General features: G+C 35.8%; 1 protein-coding gene and 2 long non-coding RNA genes across 3 annotated transcripts in view; all 3 read right to left on the bottom strand.

The window, feature by feature from the left end:
* Positions 1-2,455: 2,455 nt before the first annotated feature.
* On the bottom strand, positions 2,456-3,248 carry LOC137177070 (uncharacterized). The gene is made up of 3 exons (XR_010925944.1): positions 3,122-3,248; positions 2,577-2,646; positions 2,456-2,486 (listed from the first exon to the last, which is right to left on the bottom strand). It is a non-coding gene; the product is annotated as an uncharacterized lncRNA (long non-coding RNA).
* Positions 3,249-6,262: 3,014 nt separating this feature from the next.
* The window catches only part of LOC137177283 (uncharacterized), a 238,723-nt gene continuing 224,963 nt past the window's right edge, over positions 6,263-20,022 (bottom strand). Inside the window, exons 12-15 of the mRNA XM_067583470.1 lie at positions 9,071-9,157; positions 8,603-8,689; positions 8,138-8,221; positions 6,263-7,206 (exon numbers count right to left, since the gene is read on the bottom strand). Of these exons, the coding sequence (XP_067439571.1) occupies positions 7,115-7,206; positions 8,138-8,221; positions 8,603-8,689; positions 9,071-9,157 (350 nt within the window). The 3' untranslated portion in view covers positions 6,263-7,114. The remainder of the gene's footprint in view (positions 7,207-8,137; positions 8,222-8,602; positions 8,690-9,070; positions 9,158-20,022) is intronic.
* The window catches only part of LOC137177296 (uncharacterized), a 60,026-nt gene continuing 55,438 nt past the window's right edge, over positions 15,435-20,022 (bottom strand). The window contains exon 4 of the long non-coding RNA XR_010926058.1: positions 15,435-15,459. This is a non-coding gene — a long non-coding RNA (uncharacterized lncRNA). The remainder of the gene's footprint in view (positions 15,460-20,022) is intronic.

The following is a 20,022-nucleotide window of genomic DNA, read 5'->3' as shown; positions in this document are numbered from 1 at the left end:
AGTTGAAGACCACGTTGTGTCACCTGACGTCCACCAGGAGGTGACTGGTTCAGCGCCTGTGATGTTGCCATTACAGGTGAGGACACAGTAGGTCATCTCAGACTCACACGATAAGGAGATGGTGGGTTTAGAGACAAGAGCTGATAGGCAATCAAACAAAAACATTTCCTTTGAATTTAGGGCAGTTTTTTATAAACTAAGACAAACTTCATACACAATTCCTCCACTTACAGATAACCAGGAGTTGAGTCTTGCTGGTGACTTTGTTGTTGATCTCTACTGTGTAGCTGCCGTTGTCGTCTGGAGTCAGTCCTGTGATCGTCTGCTCTCCAGTTAAAGTGTTCAGTATACAACGATCTGAAAAATGCCCAATTTTAGCTTCTAAACAGGGATTTTGTTGGTCACTTATGAGTGGGCAGCTGGAGAAATATGCACTTTAAAACACTAAACAGCTGATTTTCATACATAAAAAGTCTAGTTTTGATTTCCCACAGAAAAGCAAGTGAATCCCTTTTTTATAACCTGAATTCTTTTCATTTATCCATTGACAATTATGTAATTAAGGTATTTAATTGGGTTTTACAGAGATAATGAATGAATAAATCTTTGGATTGCAACATCCTCAGATATTTAGGGATAATCTGCACAATTTAAGGGCTTGTTGACCAAAACACATGAAAGTGATACCTTATTTAACAGTATATTTTTAATGGGCCTTAACATTTTAATAAAGGTGAAAATTCAGGGTCTGCAGTAATTGTATTTCAAATTTAATGGGTTATACTCCTTAAAATAAACTCAATTCATGCAGAAAACACATTCAAAACCCCTCTATTATAATATAATACATTAATTTAGCCAAAATATCTGGGATAAACTCATTAAATACTGTAAAAGAATTCCTAAAAATATAATTAATTTCCAGTTGAAAAATATTTCAGACTCCCAGTTTAAACCAATATTTCAACCTAAATGTATCAAAAACTTCAAACTAATGTGTAAAATCATTGATCTCTGGCTACCAAACACCTTGATTTAGATTAAAGTGGTACCTTTGAAGTGTTGGTAGGAGAAAGTCCCGCCTCTGTACCACCCCACAGCAATAATGGGTCCATGTTTCCACACTATGCTCTTGATGGGATTCACCACAGAGGCTGGTGTGAGATCAGCTTTGTCACCTATTTTCCTGTAGAGTGGTTCTGCTGTAAAATAAAATAAAATAAATTAAAAACAAGTGAATGCAAGTTTCTCTGTTTAAAGTCGAGATGAAATGAAAAATGTCTTTTTAACCCTTTTAGATCACATCCCCGGTCATATTGTGCACCTATTTAACAATATACCAAATAAATAAATTAATAAATAAAAATAAATAAAAAATCAATTTATTTGTATTCTTATATCAAAATCCAATCAATTCCTTCCTGTAAAACAAAATATGATGTGTGCTTACGCAGCCTTGAACCAACCAGTTTCAACAGATATTATAATGACATCCACCCATCAATCTTCAACTTTTAGCATCACAGAGCTAAGATTCATTATGACATGCCCACCTTTCAATGTGAAATAAATAACATTCACTTACATAGAAACTGAGTCTCTCCTGATTGAATTACCATTACCACCTTCTGTATTTCCATCTTCAGGTTCCTTTATTATATAATTAATGCTCTGACCTGTAACTAAACCTGTGCAAGTATTTGTGGTCATGGATCTATAACAAGCCATTCAAAGAGCTGATGAGACCTTTTACCAAAAGGTAGGCGACTCTGAAATAACAATAATAATAATAAACTGACTTCATGGAAGCTATACCTCTGCTATAATTAAATAAGTTTGCAAGAAAAGTGTGCTACACATAAATGTTCAAATTAAATAAGAACAGCAAAAATAATTATGATTATTATCTTATCTGGATTAAACAAGTGGCATGTTCATATCAGCAGCAGCTGTAATAATTATAACCCAACAGCTACAGATTGTTTGGGGAAGGGGTGAGGACTGATGGGGTCCCAGGCAGAAAATCCCAAGAGGCCCATCTGACCAACTTTTGTTACCATTATGTTCCCCAGAACACCTGTTAAATAATCAGATATTAATCAAAAAGCATTTATGGAATCTAAACATTTTTATTTTGACACATTTATATTAACAGCGAAAATCAAACGTAATAAACTCCTAAAAACACATAGTTTAATATTAACGAAATAAGATGAAATAAGAAATGTAAACAACTTAAAAGTATAAAGTAAAAAAGTAAATGAAAAGTAATGAAATCAAAGCTAACTCTAAATGTTATTTCTCTTCCCACAGTATGACATCAGCGCTCATCAACATCTAGCTTAAACATTTTTCACACTAATGTTAGCAGAAAAAACATATATAATAATCTTCTTATCTGACTACTTAACAGTAATAAATACATTTAGTTATGGATGGTGGTGTTGCTGTTGCTAAAGTGCTGGAGATGGTGGAAGTTGATGGACCTGAAAAAATAACGCGGAACATTTTGTCATGATGATTTTTAGAAAAGCATGACGTATCTCATCAACACCATTAGGATGCAATGAACTCACATTCATCAGGATCAGGACCTGGAGGGGGACTGGTTCCCTGTTTTTGTTGATAGGAACTTCACCAATGTTCCTGTGGAGAGATAAGAAATGGCTACTCTATGATACTAAGCAGCAATATTCACAAAATATATTCAGAATGAGTTCATAGGAATTCCTGAAATTAATCTTAAATATTTCTTATGGCCTTATTAATTTATTTTATAAATTTATATAAATGTATATTTTTTGATTAATTCCATTTGATTTACTTAACTTTAATCAGTTTCACAGGCTGGCTTCACAAGCCTTTCCAAAGCTAAAACTATTTATTTAGTTTATATTAGATTTTAATCAGTCTCATGTAATCTCAAGGTAAATAGCTAGCAAGCTAAACTCTGTTAGCTTGCTAGATAGCATTAGTCAAGTTCTTACCAACTCCTAAAACGTTAGCTAGCTAGCTTGCATGTTACATGACATCATATATCTTTGCTAACTAACTTTTTGGCTTCCCATTTACTATTATCAATCATCATTTATCATCATTCATTATTATATGATCCACTTACCACTGTCCTGCTTTCTTTTCTCTTCTTTCTCTTTCTTCACTCCCGGACGGATAATTCCTCTATTTCACTCTATTTTGCGTAACGTTAGTAAACGCAAACAGTAGTCACCTTGATGTGACGCTGCTCACAGAAACGCCGATGAGATGGGTCCTTAGGTTGAGTTTTTTAATTCTGGTTGTCAATGAAGTGATTCCCATTAAATGAGACAGTAACAGACAGAGCCAAACACCCGCCCCACAGCAAGGTGGAAGCCGGTGAGGCGGCAGACATTTTGGCGTGGCATCTGTGGTGGCCAGTCAGATTGTAGGGGTGGCACTGGCTACCCCGGCCACCCCTTTAAAACTGTGCATTTAATTGACAATTCCTGTGCTTTGTTAGATCAGATTGAGGGCTTCCCTGAATAAATTGGAATGATATCAGCACAGAAATGAATGAAGCTGCATTCATGATCCTTGCAGATACACTGCAGCAACTGAAGCTGCAGGCTGACCAATCAGAGGCTTTAACCACAACATGCACGTCGCGCACACAGCGGCAGCTGCTGCACACACACATACACACAGATACACTGTAATAACTTTCTGTAAAAATACGGCCAAATCCTAACAGTAAAGTACTGTTCTTTCTAAATACGGTAAAACACTGTAAATGTTGATGCTTTCTGAAGCCAAAACCAAGAACAGACATTAACAGTAGGCTACTGTAAGGTTTGATGGTAAAATACAGTATTTTCATTTTCGCTGCTGCAGTAATGGAGGGGCAGAAGCCACATGCGACCATCGACATCATATAATCATTGTTCATCCTCCTTTGTGGAATTAAACCAAAAGATCAGTAACATCTTACTGAGAAAACAGAATTCTCTATTTAAATAGATTCTCCCTCTCCTGCTGGACTGACCATGAGAACAAGCAATAAACTACTTCTGATTCATGTATTGATTAGTTTTAGTTGATCACACAAGCGTCAAGTCTATGAAATGTTAGAAATTAATGAAAAAGGCCCGTCACTAGTTCCCAGAGTTGACAGCCATGTTTATTTAGTCTGAGTACAGTCCAAAAGATATTCAACTGACACAAGCGGTGGAAGAAGTGCTCAGATCCTTTACTTAAGTACACTATACAGTAATACTCCATTACAAGTAAAAGTCCTGCATGACAAATCCTACTTAAGTAAAAGTACATAAGTATTATGAGCTTGATGTAGTTAAAGTATTGCAGTAAAAGTACATAAGTATTATGAGCTTGATGTAGTTAAAGTATTGCAGTAAAAGTACATAAGTATTATGAGCTTGATGTAGTTAAAGTATTGCAGTAACAGTAGTGGTTTGGTCCCTCTGACTGATATATTACTATATATGACATCATTAGATAATTAATACTGAAGCATCAGTGTTAGAGCAGCATGTTACTGTTGTAGCTGCTGACGGTGGAGCTAGTTTCAACTACTTTATATACAGTTAACTAGTTTAGTCCAGTTGTTCCCAACCTAGGGGCTGGGGCCCCTCCAAAGGGTCACCAGATAAATCTGAGGGGTCGTGAGATGATTAATGGGAGAGTAAAGAAGAAAAAACAAAGTTCTGATACACAAAGCTGAACACTGAATTTATAAAAAATGGGGAAAAATTAGAACAAGAGGTTAACACATTTTTCACCGAAGGTTGAGATAACATTAAAAAAAAGAAAAGATACAATTTTTCCCACAAATGAACCACTTGGAGACATAAAAACTTGGATGAAAACCAATTAGCGTTATTATACAATCTTTGTATCGCTGAAGCTTTCAAACTATGATCAAGCAATGAAAGACATTCAACCTAAACCACCATTTTCATGTGTATAATATAAGTAATTATATATTATACAAATATACAAATAATTCCAAGTAAGACTACAATAGTGAAAAATGATTCAGGGGTCAATATAGTGCACCACTGTCAATCTATGTAACCTTGCTGTCGAGACTTTATACACATTTATACATTACATATACTATATGCGAGTGAATAGTTGGTAAAAGGTTTTGCTTTCTTATAAATCAAACATTTGTAGTGTATCATGATTTATTTACAGAATGTGTGGAGTTGCTGTTATGTGAAACCACATAGAGAGATATTTCCTAATCCAGTTTATTCTGACAAGCAACTCAAAATCTAAAGCTTTTAAACCACCTTTTAACTAGCTGGGATTTAAAATATAGTAGGCTTTATTTCTTCAAATGAAATTAAAATTTATAGAATATTTTACTGTCTTTGGGGTCATAATAATAAAGATGTTATAATAGAGTATTTCAACTTTCTCCCCTTATTCTTACAGTATACATGGAGTGAGTAGTGATGTAATATAAAATGATTCTGTAGTGGGAGCATTATTTGATAGAGGATGTTGGTCTATTAAAATACGCTACCCCTGAAATCTTAAATAAAGATGTTTATTTATAATAGAATATCAAAATATGATCCCCATATTCTTACAGTACACTTACCTCTGTTTGTAACCAAAAAACATAAATAAAGATGTCATACTGTGAGAACAAGGCAAGTTTATTCGTACAGCACATTTTAAAAAGACAAAGTTTTTTACATAGAACATAAAAGGCATCAAGAAAAGAAACAAAACACAAGTGCTGACATCATCATCATCATCATCAGCAGCAGCAGCAGCTTGTAACAACATTTAAAAACCTGAGACATTTTCCATTATAAGAATAAAATTGTTGTCTTCCAGGGACTCAACACATCCTGTTTTTTTTTTTTACAATTTACAATTTCATTTAGCAGACGCTTTAAACCAAAGCGACGTACATCTGAGAGCTGATACAACACAAACAAGGATCTAGTCAGGAGAGAACAACACCAGTTAAGTACCATGAAACCAAGTTTGAGTCCAATAGGATGTAGATGCCAACAGGCAGTGCACAGAGGCAATACATAGAGTGCATAGAAGCAGATTTTTTGTTTAATTGTTTTGTTTGTCCTCTTCCTTCAGTCCATCAAGTGCAGAGGTGTTTGTGAAAGAGCTGGGTCTTCAGTCTTTTCTTAAAGATTGAGAGGGACTCTGCAGATTGAACAGAGTTTGGTAACTCGTTCCACCACAGAGGAACTACAGAAGAGAAGAGTCTAGTAGCGACTTGCAGAGGTTTTTACCTCCATAATCAATAACTTGTTTCTTCTCTTTGGCATGTTAGCAGTTTAAAATGTTCCTCAGACCTCAGAACTTCTTGTAGAAGCCGGTAATCATCTGACCCTCATAAACTGGATATGTACTGTATTTAATTTGGCTCTGGTGAAGGTTAGAGGATTCTTGTTACTCTAAGCTTTCTTAAGAAGTTCACTTGGAAGTATGAAAAATACAGTAAGTATAAAAAAAATCAGCCTTTTCAAGTAAGAATTGACCAAAGAATAAATTATATCTGATAAAATGTTGAGGTTATAACACAACAACAACATGAGTTTCCATTTGTAAACGGTTTAGTTTCTGGGCTGTTTTAACACATCCTGCATAGTCGAGTGTATTTCTCTACAATAAAAAATTACATCTTTACAGTGACACTAAGTCTTCATATTGTGTCACCAAATGCTTATGTTGGTATTGATATTATGAGTTCAAAGGCAACACAAAATAACTCAAGTTTCTTCTTTTCTTTTTTATATTTAAATCTAAGTTAGAGTCACTAAAAACTAAACTACAGCTCATGAAAGAAACAATGAAACAGAGCAAAATGTAAAATAAAGAGATTTGGATGCAAAAAAACAAAATAACTCAAATACAGTAACCACTGACAAGTTAATAAATTAATTTAGAGATGCACAACCACAAACCTCCACCTGGCTGCAGGTATTTCACACAGTCCTGCTCACAGCTGTCAACATTTAACTCTGTTTGTAGTCACATCTGTTGGGAAGGATCAGCCCAAAGCAGTTACATTCAGTGATGAAACCCTGAACTTCTGTCCTGACAGACAGCAAATCTGTTCTTTGGTACCCAAAGTACTTCAGCTTTGGGTCTCATCTTCTGGATCTGCTGTCTGTTCATCCATCAGCAGTCTGCATGTTTCCGGGACATCAGGAATAATTGCTGACTTCTCTGTAAAATGATAAAAGAATTATCAAAATTACAATACATCTAATACATGCAGGTCACACAGAGTTTTAGTTTACTGCTGTTGCTGCTGTAAATAAAAGTCTGTAGTCAAAACTTTACTTAAATTAAAGTAAAAACGTGTTAGCAGAAAAATATACTTTAATTATCAAAAATAAAATTACTTGTTATGTAGAAAAATGGCCCCTGTGAGTGTTATATTCATGTGCTCTGGTTGAAAGTGCTGCTGATTTCAACAAATATCTATATGATGATCACATGTTTTACATGTAAAATTGAAATCTACACCCAGATAGCATACAGAAGTGGGCCATCTCAGGCATGATGCTGCACTGCTGGCCTTCTTCTGGCCTGGACAAAATGGATGTGAGCCTGAAATGGCCCACATGCAAAATAGCAAATATGGCCCAAATATCTCAAATGTTGATGATGATTTGGTAAAGATGCGGTGCTCTCAGTTATGTGTATTCTGGATATGGGCCAGTTCTAGTTTATCTGGTTTGTTCTTGGTTGACATTTGGCTTGCTTGTGGCCCAGAGCTGGGAAACAGGGGCGGACCATCCAAGTGCCATCATTCCATGTGGTATGTAGGCCGGATGAAAGTGCCGAAAGTGTCGGGTGTTGGTCGGATCTGGGCCACAACAATTTTGCTATTTGGGCAAGGTACCCAGTATCTGTAGCTGTCAGATAAATGTAAAAAGTAAAAGTACAATATTTCCCACCGAAATGGAGATGAAATATAAAGTAGCATAAAATGGAAACACTCGAGTGAAGTTAAAGTACCTCAAAATGGTGCTTAAGTACAGAAAGAACGTAAATGCAGTTACTGTGGGGAATATAATTGGTGCTTTCAACGGGTGAAATCTGACTGTCATGGCTCCATCAAACCTGTTGGATATTAAAACATTTCACTTACCAGTTTCTTTACTGGTTTCTGCAGGCCCAGTAGATGTTGTGTCCTGGGGGAATGTTTTTTTTAATGGAAGCATTTCTAGCATCTCTGTGAAATAAACAACAAATTGTCACAACCATGATGCATCTATCACACAGTGAATCCATATTAGAAGTTTTTTAACTGCTGCTATTCAAACAAATGTTGGTCAGATATGTCTTTGTCAGTATTTAGTTGCAAATAAATCTATTTGTCAGAATACATGTTTTAATTTTATCTGTTCAAACTAACAGCAGTATGATTGATGACTGACTGATTGAAATATCACTATCAAATGATAAAATAATTGTCACAACCACAATACATCTGTCAGACAGTGAAACTTCTAGTTTACTGCAGTTATAACGGTTCAAGAAAAAAATAATCAGTTCTTCTAACTCTCAGGGTTTTGACTATCATTTATATTTGGTACGAAAATATTTTACTCACCAGTTCCATTGCTGGTATCCTGGACCACAACAGATGTTGGGTCCTGGGTGGATGTATTTTGGACAGGTGGAAGCATTTTTGACATCTCTGTGAAATAAACAACAAATTGTCACAACCATGATGCATCTATCACACAGTGAATCCATATTAGAAGTTTTTTAACTGCTGCTATTCAAACAAATGTTGGTCAGATATGTCTTTGTCAGTATTTAGTTGCAAATAAATCTATTTGTCAGAATACACGTTTTAATTTTATCTGTTCAAACTAACAGCAGTATGATTGATGACTGACTGATTGAAATATCACTATCAAATGATAAAATAATTGTCACAACCACAATACATCTGTCAGACAGTGAAACTTCTAGTTTACTGCAGTTATAACGGTTCAAGAAAAAAATAATCAGTTCTTCTAACTCTCAGGGTTTTGACTATCATTTATATTTGGTACGAAAATATTTTACTCACCAGTTCCATTGCTGGTATCCTGGACCACAACAGATGTTGGGTCCTGGGTGGATGTATTTTGGACAGGTGGAAGCATTTTTGACATCTCTGTTAAATAAATAAAGAATTGTCACAACCATGATGCATCTATCACACAGTGAATCCATATTAGAAGTTTTTTAACTGCTGCTATTCATAAAAATGTTGGTCAGATATGTTGGGACTACATGTGGACCACAGTTTACCACATGTTTCAAGACTCCAAGAAACCTGAGCCCTGGGGGTTCGCACCCAAAGTGTGAAGCTCCACCCATGGATCCAGGTTATCAAAACTAGAGATTCCCCTCTTATCTTTCTCTTTCCTCCACGAGCTGCAGCAGGAGCAGCTCCTTGCTCTCCTTCACACCTCCAGCAGCTGCTGGAGCAGCTCTCTGCTCTCTTGTGTGGCCTGCTCACAGCAGACACACACAGTCTTCTTTACAGCAGAAGACGCAAGAGCCTGCCTAAGACTCAGAAACTAAGTTTCCTTGTGCCAGCAGCTAATACACAAGTCTGCTGGCCAGGTTAACAAGTACAGGAGCCGCGAAATGGAGTTAGCTTGCCGCTAACTCTACACAAAGGAGTGACCTAGGCCCTCTGCATGACTGGAGTGCTGTCTCCCCAGCAACGCCTGCATCTTTCAGCTTCAGAGCCAAAGCCTTCTCAGCCTGACTCACCCACAGATTCACCGGCTACAAAGCAGAACACCACAAAGCATCTCTTCCTTCATGGACTGGTAACAACTGGGCATAGCCTAGCAACACAGTGAAGCATAGTACAGCTAAGCAAGAATGTTTAACTCAAACAATGTATTGTAAGTGTATTGATTTGGTTAAGGTTATACATTGAACTGTTGATGTGATGTCCTTGTTGCTTATAGTCAGGTTACTGCATAGCCACACCGCTAGGTTAATATTGGCATGCTTAACACATGTTACATCCAGTAACTAGGCCTTGCATGCAACTAACCTTGTTTTAACCTGGCACCTTTAGCATACACCAATTGGCCTTCAATAGAGAACCACACAGTTAAGAGGTTAAAACCTAGTTTGGCAAACTTTGGTTCAGGCAGCACATGTGGTTCAAGACACCACATGGTCTGGCCTTTAATCTCTGTAGTTCCCTTTATCAGCCAAGGTGTCGGCATGCCATGTGCTCAGTCACCAGGTGACTGCAGCCATCTTGCTATTGTCTTCCCTACACACACACACACACACACACACACACACACACACACACACACTCACACTTGTATATAGGTACACTTAGCTAGATTAGTATTGTGTGTTGCTTTTACCCTTTTGTTAAATAAATGCTTTTGGATATACCTGTTGTGTGTTTTAATGTTGCACAAGAATGAGTTTTGCCAACCCCTGCTCTGTAAAGAACTCCAAATCCTTCAACCATAACTAACTACTGATATGGTGATTTTGTTTATAGTTATTAAATTAATTATTAATCAAAGTCCCAAATTCATAGATTAGTACACTTTGAGACTGAATAGGCTATCTTTTTCCAGTCCAAGGTGGTGCCCCGTTATTATTAATTCTTATTAACAATTTTATTGATTTTAATAATTAATGATTATCTTTGATAATTATTATTGATAATAATTATTGCTGATAGCCAAACTCGTAGCCACGGCCCAACAGATATGTCTTAGTCAGTATTTAGTTGCAAATAAATCTATTTGTCAGAATACATGTTTTAATTTTATCTGTTAAAACTAACAGCAGTATGATTGATGACTGTAAAACTTCATTTGTCTGTTAGGAAAACATCACATTACTAAATCAACAACAACTAACAATGTGTCCAATTGGAGACTTTTTTTTCAATTGATGTGGAAAACTTTTATGCATCCCTTAGTGATCTACGAAATTGAAAAAGTAAAAAAAACACACACATGCGTGTGTATTACAATAAGAAAATCTAAAAGTTTTAATCCAGTTTTGTTGTTTTGTTGTTTGTCCCTCTTGTCTTGTCCTGTGTCATGTGTCTTCGTATTAATCACTCATTTTGCACTACCACTTTTTTTTTTTACTCTTCTGGAAAAAAATGTCATGTTTTGTCAAATTTTATTTGTTTATTGGTATTATAAACAACATGATCTATCTTGTTATATTGTTACCGACTTATAGTTTGACTGTGAAACTGCTATGTATGTTGTTACAACTGCCACAAATCCCTGCCTTGTGTGTGTGTATGTGTGCAGTCATTTTCTTTAGCGTCTTTTTCTTCATGACAAGCAGTCTCCAGTCTCCAAAGTTCCTCCCACTTCCTGGTTGGTCTCTCCAATGGTCCTGATTGGAGCGGCCCCTGGTCGAGCCAGCCTTCCAATCCCGAGGCTTCAATCCGTGGGCGAACTGATAAATGTCTGGCCAGCCTGCCAGTCGGGCGGCTGGGACCCTGGGAACAGCTCGCCACTTTATCCTTTTGTTGTTGTGTGATATCTGTTGTGATACTAGTATGAAGCACCTGCTGTTTAGCTGTGCCTCTCGTGGATGTAGACTTCAGTTGTAGTGAAACTAGTATGACACACTCGCCTGTTGCTTGGGGACTGGACCAGGTGTAGTTATATGTACCACTGATTGCTCACACACACACATTAGTTGATTCTTTGTTTGCCTCATCAGGAGCAGGGGTTCTGTTCTTATTGTGTTTGTTTTCTAAACCACTGAAGACTAGGTCTAGAGAGTGAGGTATTATTTCTATTGTTTTCTTTGTGTTGGTTAGTTTAGCTCTGACTTAGGAGTTCTCTTTTGGTTATATTGTTTTTTTATTTGAACAGCACCTGCAGGCCCCTCTTCGTCAGTTAGTAGCTTTCCTTTTGTGTATGTGTTTTCTGTAAACCACCTGCCTTCCCGGCAATAAATAACTGTTAAACCAAAAACATCTGGTTTTATGTTGCTTCTCTTTCCCCTAGTGAGCTGGATCGTAACATATGTGTAAAAATATGTCTGTCATTCCCCTGCTCTGCTTTATAAATAGAAAAGAATAATCTGTCACAGTGCAAGAAGAGATAAAGAAGTCCTGTAATTTCATTTATCTTAGATTTGAGGGACACGTCAGCAACATCACTAAAGTAACTTTCTTCCATCTCTGACACATCGTCCAAGTTCACCCATTTCTAACACAGTCAGATGCAGAAATTCTCATTCATGGTCATTCAGGTCTTGTATTCTGTACTATTAAAAAGATCCAACAAGTCCAAAATGCAGCTGCTACAATTCTTCTGATAACCAAAAGATTTGAACACGTAACACCGACTCGTTTCACTGGTTTATGGTTTCATTTGGATCAAACTAAAAACTGCTACCTACACAGGATGCAGGTTATCTCATTATTCCAAAGATTACACCATTCAGATTTTATTTAAGTAAAAAAAAAGCTTCACGTCTTAAATCCAATTGTTGCCACTCCTATAACTGAATAGTATCATGTATATTTAATATAATGTTGTTCTTATTTTCTCTTTCTGTAATTATCTTTTTGTTTTTGGTGATTTGACACTAAAAAACAAATTAATTATTGTCATATTTCCATTAAATAGATTGAGAGTTTCCAGGTCCTGGGTGGATGTTTTATGGACCTCAGAAATTGTTGAGATCAGTATTAAATGATAAAAGAATTGTCACAACCACAATACATCTGTCAGACAGTCAAATTTCTAGTTTACTGCAGTTATAACAGTTCATGAAAAAAAAAGTTCTTACCCTCATCCAACCTTTCTAGGCTCTCTGTGAAATAAACAACAAATTGTCACAACCATGATGCATCTATCACACAGTGAATCCATATTAGAAGTTTTTTAACTGCTGCTATTCAAACAAATGTTGGTCAGATATGTCTTTGTCAGTATTTAGTTGCAAATAAATCTATTTGTCAGAATACATGTTTTAATTTTATCTGTTAAAACTAACAGCAGTATGATTGATGACTGTAAAACTTCATTTGTTTGTTAGGAAAACATCACATTACTAAATCAACAACAACTAACAATGTGTCCAATTTGAGACTTTTAATTTAATTGATTTTTAAAATTCAGCAATTAAAAAAAAGTACATTGAATGCATTTGAAGCACTGGTTTTTACTTGTTAAAGTTTAGATATTAATTACTTTTAAGTGCTGGATGCATGAAAACAGAACATTATTTAAAATATTGTCATGTTAAATACTCTAAAATTATTAAAGACAAATAGGTGACCAATGTGAAAATGTTCTATCTTACCTTGCCATCTCCTTTCAGCAGCTTCTCCTGTATTGAAGATGAATAAGTGTGTGTTAACTCACTGGAATTCTTCATTAATCATGTTTTGTTTCATAATTAGGTTTTATAAGTTATATTTTCTTTTGTGAATGTCAAACTTGTGCAACATGGGTATTAATAATACATTTGTAACATTCATAACTGCTCTTTTATCTGGTGGTTTTGTTTAGTTGAGAAAGTTGTAGAGATTAAATACCTAAATTAATTACAGATGTTGAAGGTGGCCTTTACAAACACAGCTTCTCATTAACAAATATAACAATATTAATAGTATCAACAGAGTGGACAATATGTGTAGAGTCATGAGAGATGGGTTTTCCTAATACTCTGACAATGTTGTCAGAGGTGAGGAAGAATCAGCCAAAGAAAATGTAATGAGTCATACGTTTTAGTTTAGTGACAACACACAGTCTCTGCAGTACAGCTGAAGACTCGCCTGGTCTTGACCTTTTAAATATCGAACCTTCAAGGCTTTTTTATGGCTTCAAAGACTTCAGACATACAGATACAGAAAGGCAGACTGTCTCTGGTGCCTTTCAGTGTGTTTATCAATGAACCTCTACTTTACATTTTCAGCTCTGATTAGGAAGTTGTCTTCTGATGTTGCCACTAAGCACAAGAGATAAAGAAGTCCTGTAATTTCATTTACATTTAGAGAGAGATGGAGAACAACAATCAATAAAGGTCCCTAATCAAACATGAATCAGGGACGTTGTGGTTCATGGTCGACGCTTCACCTCTTAAATCTAATTTTTGCCACTCCTATAACTGAATAGTATCATGTATGTTTAATATAATGTATGTTGTTATTATTTTCTCTTTCTGTTATCGTCCCCTACCTTTTTTTGTGAGTTGACACTAAAAAATTAATTATTGTCATATTTCCATTAAATAGATTGAGAGTTTCCAGGTCCTGGGTGGATGTTTTATGGACCTCAGAAATTGTTGAGATCAGTATTAAATGATAAAAGAATTGTCACAACCACAATACATCTGTCAGACAGTCAAACTTCTAGTTTACTGCAGTTATAACTAGGGATGCACAATATTATCGGCACGCCATCGGTATCGGCCCATAAAAGCTCTAAAATGAAATATCAGCATCGGCGAATTCTGCTGATTATGAGAGGCCGATATGTCGCCATTTCCTTCTTCGCTGCCTGACTGTGCTTCCCTTGATGGACTGTTTCTCCCTGATGGTCCCAGTGCTTTCTCCACAGGCTCCACTTCACTCAAACTGCCCGTCAGACCCGCTGCTTCTTCCCAGTTTAACCCGAATAACAAACCAGGGCTCAGTGCTCCACATAGAGAGCCAGGGCTAACGTTAACTGGGAGGCAAGCGAAGGCTAGCTGGCTGTGCTTCCCTCCGGTCATGCTGCGGCTAACGCACCGCTAGCCTCCCAACTAACGTTAGCCCTGGCTCTCCATGTGGATCCAACTGGACCACTGAGCCCCGATTTGTTGTTCGGGTTAAAGTGGGAAGAAGCAGCGGGTCTGACGGGCAGTTTGAGTGAAGTGGAGCCTGTGGAGAAAGCACTGGGACCGTCAGGGAGAAACAGTCCATCTAGCTGCTGAGGTGTTCGGCTGCACAGATAAGAAATCACGCGGCCGACAGGATGTACCACTCTGTTTGAAAAATAAAAAAAACGTCACTTTCTTCTTTTTGGTTTTTAACGGCGGTTGGTAACCAGCATATTAGGCGCATTACCACCACCTTCTGCTCCGGAGTTTGGACCAGAGATGAAATCCTACACATTAATCCTGTCTGTCTAATGAACTCAATGAAAACTCTACTGCTCCACCCACTTGGCAGGTTCATTTAAGTTTTACTGCTGGGCTCCTGAATCCAGTCTTCCTTAGCTCTTCCTTCATATATTGTCTTTCTTGATCATATTTAGTAAAATCTATGATTGCATGCATAATAGTCTCCTCAGCCAGCTGGAAAAAAATATGTGCATATATCGGCATCGGCCACAATGAGTTGGAAATATTGGCATATCGGATATCGGCAAAAAATCCAATATCGTGCATCCCTAGTTATAACGGTTCAAGAAAAAGAAAAATTGTTGTTCTTACCCTCTCTCCTCCATTCTAGATACTCTGTGAAATGAATAAAGAATTGTCACAACCATGATGCATCTATCACACAGTGAATCCATATTAGAAGTTTTTTAACTGCTGCTATTCAAACAAATGTTGGTCAGATATGTCTTTGTCAGTATTTAGTTGCAAATAAATCTATTTGTCAGAAAACATGTTTTAATTTTATCTGTAAAAACTAACAGCAGTATGATTGATGACTGTAAAACTTCATTTGTCTGTTAGGAAAACATCACATTACTAAATCAACAACAACTAACAATGTGTCGGATTTGAGACTTTTTTAATTAATTGATTTTGAAAATTCAGCAACTTAAAAAAACAAAAAAATACATTGAATACATTTGGAACACTGGTTTTCACTTGTAAAAGTTTAAATATGAATTACTTTTAAGTGCTGGATGCATGAAAACAGAACATTATTTAAAATATTGTCATGTTAAATACTCTAAAATGATTAAAGACAAATAGGTGACCAATGTGAAAATGTTCTATCTTACCTTGCCATGCCCCTTCATTATTTTCTCCTGTATTGAAGATGAATAAGTGTGTGTTAACTCACTGGAATTCTTCATTAATCATGTTTTGTTTCATAATTAGGTTTTATAAGTTACATTTTCTTTTGTGAATGTCAAACTTGTGCAACATGGGTATTAATAATACATTTGTAACATTCATAACTGCTCTTTTATCTGGTGGTTTTGTTTAGTTGAGAAAGTTGTAGAGATTAAATACCTGAATTAATTACAGATGATGAAGGTGGCCTTTACAAACACAGCTTCTCATTCACAAATATAACAGTATTAATAGTATTAACAGAGTGGACAATATGTGTAGAGTCATGAGAGATGGGTTTTCCTAATACTCTGACAATGTTGTCAGAGGTGAGGAAGAATCAGCCAAAGAAAATGTAATGAGTCATACGTTTTAGTTTAGTGACAACACACAGTCTCTGCAGTACAGCTGAAGACTCGCCTGGTCTTGACCTTTTAAATATCGAACCTTCAAGGCTTTTTTATGGCTTCAAAGACTTCAGACATACAGATACAGAAAGGCAGACTGTCTCTGGTGCCTTTCAGTGTGTTTATCAATGAACCTCTACTTTACATTTTCAGCTCTGATTAGGAAGTTGTCTTCTGATGTTGCCACTAAGCACAAGAGATAAAGAAGTCCTGTAATTTCATTTACATTTAGAGAGAGATGGAGAACAACAATCAATAAAGGTCCCTAATCAAACATGAACTGGGCCGTAAAGTATACCCCTGCAGCCCCCTGGGCCCCGCGGGGTAGGGGGTCCCGCCCCCGCCTGTAAAACAACTATCTTTTTTTTTTTTACCGCAACAATCATGATATTGTCTGTATTTTGAACATAAAAGTAAAACAAATATATAAAATAAAATAAAAACTTTACTGGTCCATAGTTTTCTTTGTTTGATACGTCAGGGATTTTTGGTCCAATTAATACATTAGGCGGGAAATTCAAATCAATACAGCTCAGTGACAGCATCGGCACCGCTGTCAGAGACACTTAGAAAATGAAACGAAAATATCAAAGCGGTGCCCAAAAACGGCACAACAAAGAGAAATCTGTGGAATTTTATGCCAAAAAAAATCACTACTATATTTGGAACGGTAAATCCTGTCAGACGTGAAGAAGGATGCAGTATGTTAACAGGTGGGTTCCTGCATAGCTGACAGTGTTTAGTTACTATACAGTTATACTTATGGCAAGATGAACAGTTATTAAACAGCCTTATTGTGTGAAGTTAGTTAGCCTATATGTTATGCTGAGTTTTTTTCAGAATAATATAATGTTATAAGGCTTTCATATAGCCTAACCTACGCGGAATTTGACTTTAGGCACAAAAACGGCTATAGCCCACACACAGAGAAAAATATAGCTACTGCCACACAAGTGTCATAAATACAGGATGGGCTATTTCATAAATAAAAACACAAGCTATAATAAAAATATTAACGGAATGTTAAAATTCAGCTTCACCATCCAGTCGGGGGGAGAGCCCCGTGCACAAATTGTTGAAATCAGTATTAAATGATAAAAGAATTGTCACAACCACAATACATCTGTCAGACAGTCAAACTTCTAGTTTACTGCAGTTATAACAGTTCAAGAAAAAAGATAAGTTGTTCTTACCCTCATCCTTCCTTTCTAGGAACACTGTGAAATAAATAAAGAATTGTCACAACCATGATGCATCTATCACACAGTGAATCCATATTAGAAGTTTTTTAACTACTGCTATTCAAACAAATGTTGGTCAGATATGTCTGTCAGTATTTAGTTGCAAATAAATCTATTTGTCAGAATACATGTTTTAATTTTCTGTTAAAACTAACAGCAGTATGATTGATGACTGTAAAACTTCATTTGCTAAGAAAACATCACATTACTAAATCAACAACAACTAACAATGTGTCCAATTTGAGACTTTTTTTTCTCAATTGATTTTTAAAATTCAGCAATTAAAAAAAAGTAAATTGAATGCATTTGAAACACTGGTCTTTGCTTGTAAAAGTTTAAATATTAATTACTTTTAAGTGCTGGATGTATGAAAACAGAACATCATTTAAAATATTTTATGTTAAATACTCTAAAATGATTAAAGACAAATAGGTGACCAATGTGAAAATGTTCTATCTTACCTTGCCATCTCCTTTCAGCAGTTTCTGTATTAAAGATGAATAAGTGGCTGTTTTATGGACCTCAGAAATTGTTGAGATCAGTATTAAATGATAAAAGAATTGTCACAACCACGATACATCTGTCAGACAGATGTCAAGTCAGTCAAAGTTTACTGCAGTTATAATGGTTCAAGAGAAAAAAAAGTTGTTCTTACGCTTTTTCCTCCATTTAAGATGCCCTGTGAAATAAATAAAGAATTATCACAACCATGATGCATCTATCACACAGTGAATCCACATTAGAAGTTTTTTAACTGCTGCTATTCAAACAAATGTTGGTCAGATATGTCTTTGTCAGTATTTAGTTGCAAATAAATCTATTTGTCAGAATACATGTTTTAATTTTATCTGTTAAAACTAACAGCAGTATGATTGATGACTGTAAAACTTCATTTGTCTGTTAGGAAAACATCACATTACTAAATCAACAACAACTAACAATGTGTCCAATTTGAGACTTTTTTTTTCAATTGATGTGGAAAACTTTTATGCATCCCTTAGTGATCTACAATATTGAAAAAGCACAAAAAACACACACATGCGTGTGTATTACAATAAGAAAATCTAAAAGTTTTAATCCAGTTTTTTGTTGCTGTTTTGTTGTTTGTCTCTCTTGTCTTGTCCTGTGTCATGTGTCTTTGTGTTAATCACTCATTTTGCACCATCAATTTTTTAAAAAGCACAAACAACGGCTACTTTTCTGCAAAAAATGTTATGTTTTGTCAAGTTTTATTTATTTATTGGTATTATTAGTTACATGATCTGTCTTGTTATATTGTTCGTGACTTATAATTTGACTGTGGAACTGCTATGTATGTGTAAAAAATGTGTCTGTCATTCCCCTGCTCTGGTTTATAAATAGAAAAGAATAATCTGTCACAGTGCAAGAAGAGATAAAGAAGTCCTGTAATTTCATTTATCTTAGATTTAAGGGACACATCAGCAACATCATTAAAGTAACTTTCTTCCATCTCTGACACATCGTCCAAGTTCACCCATTTCTAACACAGTCAGATGTAGAAATTCTCATTCATGGTCATTCAGGTCTTGTATTCTGTACTATTAAAAAGATCCAACAAGTCCAAAATGCAGCTGCTACAATTCTTCTGATTCACTGGTTTACAGTTTCATTCAAGTCAAACTACAAACTGCTACCTATTACCTCCTGACCTGCCAAAACTTCTCAGACCTCACATTCCCCCACGTACACTCACATCACATCATTATTCCAAAGATTAAATCATTCACATTTTATTTAAGAAATATTTTTTTTGGGCATTCTATGCTTTTATTGATTATTGATTAGTATCAGTAGAGAGATGACAGAAAATGAGGGACGGGGGGAGAGAGAGATGGAGAACAACAATCAATAAAGGTCCCTAATCAAACATGAATCAGGGACGTTGTGGTTCATGGTCGACGCTTCACCTCTTAAATCCAGTTTTTGCCACTCCTACAACTGAATAGTATCATGTATGTTTAATATAATGTATGTTGTTATTATTTTCTCTTTCTGTAATTGTTTTCTTTCTTTTTTTGTGATTTGACACTAAAAAATAAACTAATTATTGTCATATTTCCATTAAATAGATTGAGAGTTTCCAGGTCCTGGGTGGATGTTTTATGGACCTCAGAAATTGTTGAGATCAGTATTAAATGATAAAAGAATTGTCACAACCACAATACATCTGTCAGACAGTCAAACTTCTAGTTTACTGCAGTTATAATGGTTCAAGAAAAAAAATTGTTGTTCTTACCCTTATCCAACCTTTCTAGATACTCTGTGAAATAAGCAAAGAATTGTCACAACCATGATGCATCTATCACACAGTGAATCCATATTAGAAGTTTTTTAACTGC

This window comes from Thunnus thynnus, chromosome 24 (genome assembly GCF_963924715.1).
Source record: "Thunnus thynnus chromosome 24, fThuThy2.1, whole genome shotgun sequence".
Taxonomy (NCBI): domain Eukaryota; kingdom Metazoa; phylum Chordata; class Actinopteri; order Scombriformes; family Scombridae; genus Thunnus; species Thunnus thynnus.
The sequence above is the reverse complement of the archived record's forward strand: the minus strand, read 5'-3'. Positions and strand labels throughout refer to the sequence as shown.